The sequence below is a fragment of the Urtica dioica genome, chromosome 11 (genome assembly GCF_054948205.1).
Source record: "Urtica dioica subsp. dioica isolate 48M chromosome 11, U.dioica_male_clone48M_v1_H2, whole genome shotgun sequence".
NCBI classification, from domain to species: domain Eukaryota; kingdom Viridiplantae; phylum Streptophyta; class Magnoliopsida; order Rosales; family Urticaceae; genus Urtica; species Urtica dioica.
In genome coordinates this window covers 7324266-7339141 of record NC_142766.1, presented here as the reverse complement: position 1 = coordinate 7339141, position 14876 = coordinate 7324266, and the positions used below count along the sequence as shown (strand labels likewise).

Genomic DNA, 14876 nt, shown 5'->3' with positions numbered 1-14876 from the left:
ACCGTAACAAGAACAAAAGTAAATCTTATTTACCGTAACAAGAACAATAGTAAATCTTATTTACCGTAACAAGAATAATAGTAAATCTTATTTACCGTAACAAGAACAAAAGTAGATCTTATTTCCCGTCACAAGAACAATGGTAAATCTTATTTACCGTTACAAGAACAATGGTAAATCTTATTTACCGTTACAAGAACAACAGTAAATCGTATTTACCGTAACAAGAACAATAGTAAATTTTATTTACCGTAACAAGAACAACAATAAATCTTATTAGGTACATTTATAGGTTAACCATAACATTTTCTAGTTAATCTAATTGGAAAAGTATAAGAGATGAGGACTAGTTAATCTAATAGTAAATACGATTTACTAATTATTTTCGTGAACAATCGAGGACAGTAAATCATATTAATCATTGAGTAAATCATTCGTTTCTATGGTAAATATAACCATCGGAGAAATTCAACATAAATTTGAGACAAAAATTCTACTAAACTAATTTGGAGTTGAAATCAATAGCCGCATTAAAACAACCAATCAGGTACCTAAAATTCACAGTCCTGATCACATTCAAGTACCGAAAATTCATTCATTTGCAAATCCATGACACCACATTTACACCACATTTGCAAATTTTACTAAACTAATTTGGAGTTGAAATCAATAGCCGCACTAATAATAAATATATAAAAAATAATTGAAGTTCAACACAGCGTGGTACTACCGTACTCAGTCTCATTTTGAGCGTAAGGATATAGTGAAAGAATCGACGAGGCTTCTTCATCATGTAATTTGCTTCCCCAAAATTACTACAATCCTTATCATCGTCGTTATTATTATCATTCCACGCACCATTATTATTGTTCTCTTCTTCGGTTTCTGAATCCCAACCAAACGACAACCAACCACCTCTCGAAACGACAGCCTTGGCCAAATCGACCCGATCCGCTTCAACGAGCTCAATCCGGGTCGGAAAAGACTCGGGCTTCGAAGAGCTCTTCATGAACTCCAAAATCTCCGCCTCCAAATCCGAGCCCTCGTCTTCCCAGTCAAAGCACCGAGTCCTCGTCGTCCTCGCCGCGAGCCCCAAGTTTCGCGGCGGCACGAATTGCCGATGGCGAGGCCAGGAAGTTCCGGCGGCGGATAGGATGGGTATGGCATTTCGTCGAACACATGGAATGCGCGGTGAGGTCAGCATAGTTTGAAGATTCTCTCGCCGTCATTTCCATGGACGCTGCGGCGATCGTCCCCGTCATGGCCTGCGTTCGAGTGCCGTAAATGCCACCTCTTCTACAAAATCGGAGAATAGTCTCGGAGAAGCTGGTTCGATGGTCAAATGAGAGGGTTTGAGCTTAAAGAATGAAGCCTGGTGATGCAAATCTTGAAGCTCACGGCGAGGATGGAGAAATCGATCCCCCACGAGGCTCAACCCAAACTAAAACACACAAAATTGATCGCCGTCTCCTTCTCTTTGGATTGCATTAGGAATCGTCACTTCCGAACTCTATTCCAAGAAATGGGCCAAGATTCCCTGGACGCAATCAACATTTAAGGGTATTTTAGGCACATTAAAAATTCGTTGGCTAATTCCTTAATATAACTCAAACATTGGCTATTATTTTAATATCCCTTCTATTAAGAGGCTAGATACTAACAAAACTCTTAAATTTTTGTGTCTTGTAACCATTTTTCAACTTCAAGAGGCAACAAAACGAACACTCAACATATCTTTAACAATCACTTGGCAATACACAATTTTCATTTCTACTTTATTGTTTTTTTGCTTGCGACTAGTAATCATCATTCACACTTATTATCGTTTTTACAATTAATTTTCTCTTTGTAAAGGAATAATTTTTCTATTTTTACAATGATAAACTTATATGCACCTTTCATGTTTTTTTTTGGTGCATTAAGTATATAGTCATATTTATAGTTTCACATTGCTATATAGTCAATATTTCGTAAATCTTAGATAAGTAGTCACGTTCATGTATTGACACGTTTAAATTGACGTAAATACCTGACCCTTTTATCTCAATGAAAGAGCAAATCAAGAATGTCGCGTCATTTTTATGGGTATTTATCTAAGATTTATGAAACATTGACTATATATCAATCTCAAACTTTTTAGTTGGCTAGTTACCTAATTTTTTGTTTTTTTTATCATAGTCATGTTTCGTATCTATATACATTTTAACACTCATGTTTTTATCATAGTCATGTTTCGTATTTATATATATTTTAACTCTAAAAATAGTGACAACAAATATAGATTGTGACATAAAAACTTACAGCTGAAAAAATAAGGCAATCGTGTCTAAATCTCCTTCCTCGTTCTATGAAATTTAGTTTTTAGATGGTTGTTGTCTACTATTTTTTTGTTGAAGGATTTGTATGAAATCAAGATTTGATATTAAAGTTGCCAATTTTAAGTTATGAAGAATGTATGTTATAAGAAATTTAGAGTGGACTATGTGAGATATGACATAGGCAAGATCAAGCAAGCAGCAAATGGATCATAATTCGTGACAAGAAATAGTAAGGTTAATCAGGTTGGGTTAATGATAAGTGCGATTCATTCACGCTTATGAATGCTTTTCGAGAGTGAATATAGACTTGTTCTTGAGTTTTTTGATGTTATTTTGTAGTTTTAGTGCATTTGCATATATAAGAGGGTAAGAGAAGGTTCGGGTTTCGAAAATGTGCTTATTCGGAGCAAAAACGAGGAAGTTATGGTCATTTGAAGTCAAGAGTCAAAAGTCAACGCAAATCAATGTTGACATAAGGAGTCCACGCATTGCATCATGTATCCCACATATTGTGTTGAGCAGGCAAAAATCCAAACAGTGCTTCCTCACGTAGGCACCGCGACACGTCAAAATTCTCGACGCAATACGTGGAGCTCATTTGCAGCTTTTTAAAGCTCGCATTTTTGAGCCACTCTTGACTCTTGGATAACATCCAATGGTCCCAAATACTCCGAAAACATCCTTTGGAAAAGTATTATACTCTTATTTTAAGTCATTGAAACACATTACACTTTAGACTTAGTTTTGAAGAGGAAGAGATGAGAGCTAAGCTCTTAGAGAGAGAGAGAAGGAGCCATTGAAGGACTTGGAGAGATGAAGAAGAAGGAGTAGCTAGTGACAAGCATCTCCACCTCTATAACCTCCAGTTGCTCAATCCTTATAACTCTTCTCTTCTCCTTATTTGGATTTTTGAACTCTATTGTGTTTCGTTTCCATTTTAGCTTGAACCTTGTTTAGTTAATTTAAAATAACTTTTAAAGATCTTAATTGAGACTATTTTAGAGATTGTTGATTTGGTTTTGATTGTGGATTTGAATTAATATGTCTCTCTTTGTGTTTAATCATAATTATGAAAAGCTAAACACATATGAGGAGTGCAATGTAGTTGGGTGAATTGATTCGGTTAGTATTATTCTAGTTTTGTGTTTAATTGTGGTTTGTTTGTGGTAATCAAAAGAATTGGGGTGGGTAATATCATTACTTGGCTTAGCTAACTAGGTAGTGAATCTCTAGACCCGTTTAGACACCGAGATGTGGTAATCGAGTGTGCTCAACCTATTCTCTCATCCGCGTACCTAGCTCAATTGAAAGACTAGGATGTTTGTATAGTTATTTGAATTCTCGTAGCAAATGAAATTATTTGTTTGAATAGGATCCAAGTTGAGAGGTGTAAATTTGTCAAACAGTTAGGCACGTTTCTACACGAGAGAGATTAATGGGCATTCAAAAGAAAATTAGACTAGGTTTACCCAAACAATAGCTGTCGCTAGAATCCTTAGAACTGACCGAATCGAGGAACCTATGAAGTTGCACCACTTCGCTCTCCTATCAGTCTCGTTTTATTGCTTTTGATTTTTTTGTGCATTTTTTAATTTCAGCTCACTCAAAAGCCATCAAAACACCTAACTTTTGCATTTTTATAACTCTCAAGGATTTTCTAGTTAGTTTTCATAAAAAAAATAGAACGAGTTCCTCTTGAGATCGATACCCTGCACATCTATTACTTGACGATACATGCGCTTGCGTCGTGTGAGTTTTTATTCATTAAGGAATATCTCCATCAGTTGGTCAATTTTTTAATGTATTATCAACCTAAATCGATACAACTAATTTTATTTATTTATTTTTAAAACTCAAACTAATCTGATTGAAAAGGTAAAAGAAAACCAAACAAAACAAAATATAATTGGTTGTGGTGGTTTATTTGAATTAGTTTTCTCGATACTTAGCTTTATAACTTACATGGATATATATATATATATACATATTACATCCGGTACGCATTATGTATATAAAATAATATAAAATCAAAGTCTTTTGGTTTATCTTGAGAATTTATATATTTAAAAAATTGCCCATTCTCTTAATAGCTAAATCTACATATATTCTCAATCAATAAAATCCAGCAAAATTTATCCACACAAAATATATCAGTATTGTTCAATTGAATTAAGTCACAATAATGTTGTAAAAAATATGATAACACAATAATGTTGTAAAAAATATGATAACTTTTTTTGTGCTTTAAATAATAGCTCATATAATCTTCTTCATATAAATTATTTACAATCTCAAAAGAAAGATTAGTGTCATCATGTTAGTTTGATTGAAGAAGATAGCACAACCATAAAAATGCAACCTGAATCAAGAGACTTGCGGTTTGGTTAGTAACAACGCAAAATTCTCTGGTGTTTTGACAAAGGAATTTAATATAGATCGCAATATGGTTTGCATGATAAGTTGTTTGGTATAGCATTTCTTATGGACAATTTTAGGCACACAATATATCAACTTTGCTAATTAATGTCATTTCTAGTAATATGTAAATGATGCAATCTCAATTCATTAGTAGTCCTTTTGAAATTACTAAAATTTACAATAAAAAACATTTTGACAATTTATATTAGACGTATTGAAAATATTGAAATAATAATGAGCACGAAATCAAATTGCAGAGTATTGAAATAATAAATAATTCGCAATATAGTAACTTAGTTTAGTTACTATCAAATCCTTTACTATTGACCCGGTCTATGTCTACTTTTGTGACTGCAACTCAATCTCGCATTGAGTATGAGATGACCTTGTTTCCTCTAGAAACTCTGACGAGGCTTCTCCAGGGTGTTTCTCACAAAAAGGATACGTACAAAACACCAAACCCTAGAGTAATAACTATATAGTAATGACATATGTGCCTAATAAAGATATATGTGCCTAATAAAGTAATTAAGAACACAAGTCGGTTTTAACGCTCCAAACATAACGAAAAATGCTCAATTGTGGACAAATTATCTACGAAAGAATACTAGATCTTGCATGTCAGTTTGGCATGCATAAGAAACTTATTTATACCAATCAAAGTCAATTTTCTTGATGTAGTCGATCTTTGTAGCTTATCTTCTTTTTTTGTATATGATTTGTTGAAATCCAATTTCGAATAAGAGAATTAAATCTAAAATGATCTTTTGTACAAAACGTATATGAAACCCCGTTCAATAACAACCATTATAAAAAGTGTAACACACTCTCTCTAAATATAGAAAACTAGGATTTTCAACACTTCCCCTGCTGCCCCCGACGTCTATTTTGGTCGTTCTTTCCTTTGTCACCTTAAATGTCCGCTTCTGGTCACCTCTTTCTTCATGAGCAGGGTCGTTGTTTATGGTCTTCAGAGTTGTCACTTCCATTGGTCATTGATTCCTTTGTTGCTTCTGTTGCAAGGGTGGAGTTTTTGTCCGGAACGACGAGTGTCTGGGGCGAACTTTAGTCAGTGGCTGACATATCGTCACATCTGCCAGTCGTTGATTCCTTCTTCGCCCTGACTACACGAGTGGAACTTATGTCCTCGACGAGGAGTGTTAAGGGGCGAAGTTTGGACAACGACCGACATCGGGTGTGTTCTGGAATATGACGTTCCGTTTTTGTTTGGATAATTTGCATTTAGTTATATATTTAGTTGTTTTGGTTTATTATTGGGTATGTATTATTAGTTTTGTGGTGTTTGGGAACTATTTATATTGTTGTTAGGTGTTACTTGGTTTACTTTTGATTGGAGACGAGTTAGCCGCCATCTACCATTAAATGTAGGTTTCTTGTTAGCGATCACATGTTCTTAGTGTTAGATTTACTCCGATCTAATTATATAATGTGCATTGTATTAAGATGCTATTCTAATATATCTATAGGTTTTTTTACGTAATTTCTTATAGAAACTCCGTGCATTTATAAAAAAAGTAACAACCAATATTTATGCCGCAACACGTATTTTTTTTTTCTTTTTATCGGTCATTGAGTTAAATTAGAAGAAAACTTATGGGCACTACAACCCAAAGTTTCATAAGATCATTTACTTATTAATCTATTTTTTTACTAATAAAGATAAGTAGGGAAAATGCATGAGAGATGAAAAGGGGAAAAAGTTATTTAAGGCAATCTATTGTAAAAAAAAAAAAAATGCACGGATTTGATGGAAATAGAACATTTTATGTCAATAAATTGTAAAACTTCATATTTTGAATTATTTTTTCACTATCACGAAAGTGATGGCAACAACGGTGAAAGATGAACCATTATTTACGATGGGATACATAGTAAAATTTATATTATGATTTTTTCAATATTACTACTATAAATATTTATAAACAATAAATTATGTTATAAAATTTAATTTATTTTTTTTAATATAAAGATATGAGAGAGAGAGAGAGAGAGAGAGAGAGAGAGAGAGAGAGAGAGAGAGAGGCTAACTAATAACTACACATGAGAAATGGTTTTTTTTTAATTATCGATTAATTGTATTTCCTTTTTAGTTTGGTAGTTATTTTTTTTTTATTCAGCTTCTTTGAAAAAGTGGACTTATAACTATGACAATATTGTATTTTTTTTTTGAAAGTAGCTATCGACCAAGTGACATGGTGTATACATTCGCACCGTAGGCATATTGACCAACATGATAGTACATAAACAATAGGGTTATATAGGTGTACATTTGGTTATAGATGTTTTGTTTTTAGCCAATATTTTGTTAATTTTCAGTAAATAGTCACGCCCACCAATTACCAACTAATTAAAAGACCAAACAGACCTCAATAACTATTCCGCTCATTTTAAACTGAATAATAAAACATAATTACAAAAGATTTGGTCATCATAACTGTCGCGCTATTCGAGAAAACAAATTAAAAGTCATTAATTTGTTAGCTCCTCAACCTAACCATAATCCCGAAACAAAAAACCAAAAAAAGAAAAGAAAACCTAAAATTCCTCTGATTGAGGAACCTCTTTCATCGCACCATCGCCGTTCCCTAGAAGAAGAATGGAGAAATCACCACCGCCCACTCCCACGCCTCATCCGCCGCTCCTCAATAACAACACCAGTGTGGCGATTCTCGAACGGAATGTTTGCATTGGTTCGTCTTCGATGCCGAGAACGATGAGGTCGAGAATTTCTTCAGATCGAGCTTCATTGTTGTTCTTTATTTTACACATGATTTTTTTGGTTTTATTTTCCTCTTTCTTCTTGTCTTCTGGATATAAATTGGATTTGTAAATAAGAGTCATGTAAATTGTAAATTGATTCATCTATATGTAACCATGTTAATAAGAGAGTTATTTACATGTTAAGAAAGAATAAAATTTGAATGTAAAATTGGATCAAGAAAGATCCAGCCAAAATAAATAACATATTTCCAGATTTACAGATTTTATTCCATAATTAATAGCCACAAAAATAGAAACAACTTAGCTAAAGTCAACGCAAATTCTCACGTCCAAAAACCCTAAAATACACATTAATAAATCTTTCCAAATCGGTAAGATTCAAAATAAAAAAAAAACTCTCTAATTATAATTAGTTAGCGTAATAAATAAGGGCAAACGTGTAAAATTATTTCAATTAATAAACTGCCATGTAAGCAAGATGTCTATTTACAGAAAATTAACGAAAGGTTGGCTAAAACCAAATTGCTAGCCTTAAAGATGGCTATGTAGCCGATTTTTTGTAAACAATAAGCTAAAATATGATAAATCTCCACTCATATAAAAGAACATGTATTTCTGCAGTTCACGGGGATTGAACCCAAGACTTCACAACGGAGATAAGTGTGAGATTACCACTAGACCAATCTAGAAACCAACAATTATATTGTAATTCTTATTAACTCTTTTACAAGAATAAAATATTTATGAATTTTCAAATTAATATTTAATAATTTAAATATCAAGTATTTGTTGCAACTAACTAATTCTCTGCCTCCTTTTAAGGATTTAAGCCAAGTTTCATTTTATTAGGAAAAATAGCCCGCTAGACCGAAGTAAATTAATTAACCTAACCACGTTAATTAATTTACTTTGGTCTGGAAGGCTATTTTCCGAAGTAAATAAAATTAACCTAACCCGTTAATGAATTTATTTCGGCCTGGTGAACTATTTTCTTAATAAAATGAAACTTTGACTATTTTGAAAATGAGGGTGAGTTATTTGGTTACTGACCTAATTGTCCCTTTAGATATAACGCTATACATCTCTTATAGCGACTTTATAGTAAAAGGAGGAGAAAACATTTTTTTTTTAATTCATTTTTACCCTTTTTTTAAATTTTTTTCTTTGAGTCTCGTTTGTGTCAAGAGTATGTATATATATTTTTATTTATAGAATTCTCAATTTGTTCGATTATTTGTTGACATATATGTCAATAATGGACAACATTGAAAAAGTTGATTGATTTGTTGACATAAATGTCAACAATTGACGTAATTTATTGACATAGATGTAAAAAAATTACACATAAATATCAACAATTGACATGTATACGTCAGCAATTGACAACACTAGAAAATTGGTTGATTTGTTGACATAAATATAAACAAATTGACATAATTTGTTGACATTGATGTCAACAATCGACATGATTTGTTGACATAATTGTCAACAATTGACACTTTTCTCTAATCATCAACTGATAGTTAATGAAATATATTCTTACTTAAAAAATATTACCGAAGCTTGTCCCATTTATAAACGATCACCGAAACTCGTCCCATTTCTAAAATGGATGCTAACTCATTTTCTTTCTTTCTCAGACACAAATAGCATCAATATAGTAATAAGCTTGAGTGTGGATTATTTACGAAGGCGACACACTAAACAGGGCATTGTATTAAGACTTTGGATCATCTATCCTTTTTTTTAGTGTTTTTCTTTATGTCCTTTCGATTCAATCACCGTCACTGATATATGAATTTATTCTTCTTTATGTCCTTCAAATTCAATCACCATTACACATATACAGATTCTTTAGAATTTTAAAAAAGGATAAATCACTGATATATGAATTGGCACAATGACTGAAGTTGATATCTATGTCTGCAATAAAAGAGCAACCCATCTGTCGGCCATGCCATCGGAAATCTCTTCCTCATCTTCGTTACCGTCGTAATCAAGCTCTCCGACTAGGGATAGTCGCTTCAACGAAAAAGAAGAACAATTCATCACTTTCCAACCGCCAGAACCCTACCCTTATGAATCCAACGGAGAATAAACCATCATCGCCTCCAAATCTCCACCGTCGCCAGAGATCCCAATCACGGTCTGGACGCAGCGGAGGAACGGCGAGACGAAGACGTAGTGGATTGAGAATCCGAGGTGGCCGCCGGTGTAGAATTCGCGACTGAGGCTGGAGTTGTGGGGCGTCAGGTAACCACGAGGCAGCTCTTCTCGTCTCCGCACCGCCTCAATGCCTCCCTGACGAAAAGCATAGCAACCTCGTAGCTCTCCGACGAAAGTAGAGCCTTCCTCCGCCAGAATCACGGTTTGCTGGCAGAGCTCGTCCTTGAACTCGAACGACTGGCAAGCGCAGTGATCTCCGATTTTGCCTCGTCATCGAATGTTGTAGGTTTTTTTCTTGGACGAGAATAAAGAAGAGTTTGAAAGAGGAGAGAGAACAAGAGAGCAGAGAGAAAAAGAGAGAAAGAAAGAAAACAATAGAGAGAGGACAAAAAAATATTTGTGCATCGAGCCCACTACTATTTTTGTTCAAATTATAATTTTGATGGAAAATAAGAAAAATATTATCGAATGACAGTAATGACAATTTCTCTAAATTTAATAGCTCTCTCTAAAATAAATAAATAAATAAATATATATATATATATTTAATTTAATTTATGTGGAGAAAAAATAAATATGGGATATTATGTTGTTCGGGTAGAATTTTATTTTATTTTATTTTCTTATTATTATTATTATTTTTTTTTGTACGTGGAAGTAACTCCAAATATCCTTTTCAACGAGGGCTTTCAAGCAAAATAAAAGTTGTACAGACCCTAGTCTTATGTCTCTCTTTAAGCTTCTTCACACGCTAACACAAAACCCTCAATTCCTTCCCTAAACCCTTTCTTTCTTCAGCACACAGGCGTAGTCTCTCTGTTTGGCAGAAATGATTTCGGTGATCGCTTGGGTTCCAAAGGGAGCTCCGAAATCAGTCCCCTCCGTCGCCGAACTACCTACCAAAGAAGAAATCGAGGAGATGATTAACACTGGCGTCTTGGACGGAGGAGGGTAAGAACACTGCTATTCTCTTTGATTAGGTTCTTCTCGAGATCGTCGAAAGTTTTGGCTTCAAATATTTAATTTTTTTTTCTCTTGTTATTGTTATTCACAGTGGGGATAGCGATGCGGACATGGACGACCTTCGTGATGGTGAGAGTAAAAATCGCATTGACGATGACGACGAAGGTGATAGCCATGACGATATTGACGATGATGATGGTGATGATGATGTTCAGAAACCTTCCAATGACGCCAAGCTCGAGGACATAGCTGATGGATTGAAGGAGCTTGATATGGATAATTATGATGAAGAAGACGATAATGGTACTGAGCGCTCACACACTCACATATAATTGCTCATTAGCTTTGCAAACTATTGTACCAAAAATAATTTAATTTGGTTTTTAATTAAAGATTGATGTTTTTGTTGCTTGGTTCAGGGGTTGATATGTTCAAAGGACCCGGCGATCTTTACTACCCGAGTAATGCTTTGGATCCGTATCTTAAGAATAAAGATGTGAGTTTCGTTGCTTCAACTTTATTTTTTATTTTTTTTTATTTTTGTGTTCCTTTGCTTTTGTTGTGGAAGAGTCTTAGTGTTTTTTCTATGAAGGAAGATGAGGATTCTGAAGATATGGAGGACTTGACTATTAATCCAACGGATTCAGTCATTGTTTGTTCACGGAACAATGACGACGGCCATCAGATTGAGGTTATAGCCCAAACATGAATGTTTATATTGGTCTTGTTCTTTGATTCAAGTTAAAAATCTTGTTTCTGATTTATTTTAGGTCTGGGTATGCGAAGACACTGTTGAGGATGGAATAAACACTTATGTCCACCATGAAATCATGGCTTATGATTTCATTCTATGCATGGCGTGGTTGGATTGTCCTCTTAATGGCGGTGACAAAGGTGTGGTTTCGGCTCATGGGTTTAAGTATTTCAATTTGATTGCAGATGGTTATGAAATTGCTTTGTTTTGTATATGGGTATTCCAATTCAATGTAGATGATCATCCCTAGCTATCTTTAATTTCAATCGCCGATTAGGAATCACTTTGTTTTGTATTTATTTGCATACCCTGAAGTATCACGGAAGTCAGGTATTTAGAATAGTATGACTCTTAATCTGTGAACTTAAATTTAGCGGTCAAAATAGGGAATAAACAATCAGGTGAACTAAATTTATCTTTACGTGACTTTTTTTAATTTTTTCTTTTTCCATTAACAGGGAATTTTATGGCTGTTGGATCAATGGGACCTGCCATTGAGATTTGGGACCTTGACGTAGTAAGTATATTGATTAAAGTTTTTGTATCTAGTAAACTATTAGGTCAACAGTACTTGATTGAATTTTGGCAAACCTTTTCTGTATCTTTTAGATTGACGCCGTACAGCCATGTAAGGTGTTGGGCGGTATTGAGATGGAGAAGCGTAAAAAGGGAAAAAAGGTTTGTACTAAAGTTCCTATCTTTTTTTTTTTTTTTTTTTTTTTTTTTTAATTTTTCTTAATTTTTTTTTATCTCATTGAAATATTCGGTTCTTATTAGTTGCAAGTGTACATTTTAATTAATTTTTTTTGGGTATAGAAAGTCATATACAAAGAGGGCAGCCACACTGATTCAGTACTAGGTCTGGCTTGGAACAAACAGTACAGGTTAGTTCTTGCTTCTTATCTGGTGTACATGTTGGCTTTGGATTTTTTAATATTTTCCTTGAGGATGCTTTTCTATTTTGAATAAAAACAGGAACGTCCTAGCTAGTGCCAGCGCTGATAATCATGTAAAGATTTGGGATGTCGCTGCCGAAAAGTGTGACATTACCATGCAGCATCATACTGATAAGGTAAAAATGATATAATACTTGAAATGTTCATTTCATCAGTATGTTTATTGTGCAGGTCAACATGGGTTAAGGTCATCTGGGTAGATCTTTGCAATTTGATTTGACAATTATTAAATACAAGATTAAGGTTCTTTAGTTGATCTATGCAAAGTTGGTTTGATAAAGCTGTGTGAAGAAACACACATTAATTGATTTTTATTATGTGGATTTTTAGTTTTTTAATTCGCATTATTGGCATCAACTTGTTGCTCATCCATTCTCATGGGAGGTTGTGATTTAGGTTAAGACAATCACTATGGCTCAGACCAGGGACAGAGCCAGGAATTCAAGTTAGGGAGGGCTATTATGCAAAAAAAAGTTGACGGGGGGCTAATTTGTAAAGTTTTAGGGTAAAAAATGTAGCAAAAATTTAAAAAGGGAAAAAGTGCAAATATTTTTTTGAGGGGGGCCTACAGTCCCCTCTGGCTCCTTACTGGCTTTGTTCCTGGCTCAGACCATTATATTTGCTATAGAGTTTCGTTAGACTAGTGTCGACTTTTTATTTTTTCATTCCGAGTCTAAATTGCATTCCCATGGTTGAACTTATTTGTGCAGGTTCAGGCCGTTGCATGGAACCCTCATGTGCCACGAGTTCTTCTTAGTGGCTCCTTTGATCACACTGTCGTCATGGTAAATGTTCAGACTCATGCTTCACAAATTTTTTTGACTCTACAACTTTCTGTATGAACTCTGTATTAAAGTATTTCAATTTGTGTTTGATTTGATCTGCATTGAATTATATATGTCAATTTAATTGATCTAAAACGAATGTATTTTCTTCAATGGTTATTTTGCTGCAGAGGGACGGAAGAGACCCTGCACATCCTGGTTACAAGTGGACAGTTGAGTCGGATGTTGAAAGTTTGGCATGGGATCCGCATAATGAACATTTGTTTGTGGTATGTGTCTTTTTTATTGTGTTTATCTTGATACTCACGAGTAAATATAATAATAGTGTGTTACCGTGTAAATTAGGTGTCTCTTGCAGACGGTACAGTAAAGGGATTTGATATTCGGACTGCAACATCCGATCCAACTATCAAGCCAAAACCAAGTTTTACGCTCCACGCTCACGACAAAGCTGTTTGCTCAGTCTCGTACAATCCTGCAGCACCTAATGTATACACTTTTATTTTCTCTAGTTGTGCATATGGTTTTTCGTGACTCCGACTCTTCCTATCATGATTTGGTCATTATGATTCTAAATTTATTTATTTATTATTACTTTTTTTCCTTTCAGTTTCTTGCAACTGGTTCCGAGGATAAATCCGTAAGTGAAGACTCCTTTCACTGATTCATGGGTTTTTAATTTTAGACATAGACAGACGATTGTAGCTGATATAAATTATTTTATATCCAGGTAAAACTGTGGGATTTGTCAAATAATCAACCATCTTGCATTGCGTCCAAGAATCCTAAAGCTGTAAGTGATTCTGAAAGTATGTTCTTTCATTTGAGTCATGAATTGATTTCTCACTTATTATTATTATTATTATTTTTTTTTCTGAACATTATCAGGGAGCTGTGTTTTCCCTTGCTTTCTCGGAGGACAATCCGTTTTTGCTGGCCCTCGGGGGTTCAAAAGGCAGATTAGAAGTGAGCTTTCTTTTTATCAAATCCCACAATTATACATTTCAAATAAGATTTTTTTTTTTACTAACTCCATGGAAATTTGCAGATGTGGGACACATTATCTGATGCCGCGATCTCAAAAAGATTCGGGAATTTCAATAAGAGGAAGTGTTAGTTCAGGTCTTTCGCTATATAAGCTTAATTTTTCTGCAGAAAAAGCCCTGCATTTTTCTGGGAGGCAAGCGACAAGCAGTGAACATGGCTCAAGAAAAAGGTCACTGAGATAACAAAGCAAAGTTATGGCCCCCAATGAAGTCAATCTATTACTCTCGTGTGTGCGACAAGTTTTTTTATTTATATATTTATAAAAGCAATGTTTGGGTGGCTAGTCTTTGTTTGTAATTTTTTTACTTCATTGCTGCTATAAATAACGCTCTCAAGTTTTACATTTTTATTTATTTATTTATCCAGAAACGATATTTTGTTAAAAGCCAGAGAAACCTGGGAAAATGAAAATGACACCAGAAACTTGCCCCATCGAAAAACAGTCCAGAAATAATGGTTTAGCAGCAAATACATGGGCTGTATTGTTGCAGTTTGGGAAACAGATAAGAAAAACACCTCCCACGCAGCAGCCTGATATCATGCAGGGTTGTTCTGAGGTCAGGTCTGGATCAATTACTTCTATGACGCCTTATCATCCGACTTGAGAGAGAGAGAGAGAGAGAGAGAGAGAGAGAGAGAGAGAGAGAGAGAGAGAGAGAGAGCGAAGTTTATGTTACAACTTCCTAACGCAGACCTTACAGTATCTAGTATTTTATAGATCTACCAT

General features: G+C 34.4%; 1 protein-coding gene across 1 annotated transcript; it reads left to right on the top strand.

Moving 5' to 3' along the window:
* The first annotated feature begins 10367 nt into the window (after positions 1-10367).
* LOC149380928 (uncharacterized) lies at positions 10368-14589 on the top strand. Its single transcript, XM_089601609.1, has 16 exons — positions 10368-10595; positions 10699-10910; positions 11027-11103; positions 11200-11298; positions 11378-11501; positions 11820-11878; positions 11971-12039; positions 12178-12245; positions 12337-12433; positions 13028-13102; positions 13273-13371; positions 13448-13591; positions 13713-13742; positions 13833-13895; positions 13991-14068; positions 14151-14589. The coding sequence occupies exons 1-16, from the start codon at positions 10474-10476 to the stop codon at positions 14217-14219; spliced, it is 1485 nt and encodes a 494-aa protein (XP_089457735.1). The 5' UTR covers positions 10368-10473; the 3' UTR covers positions 14220-14589.
* Positions 14590-14876: the final 287 nt, after the last annotated feature.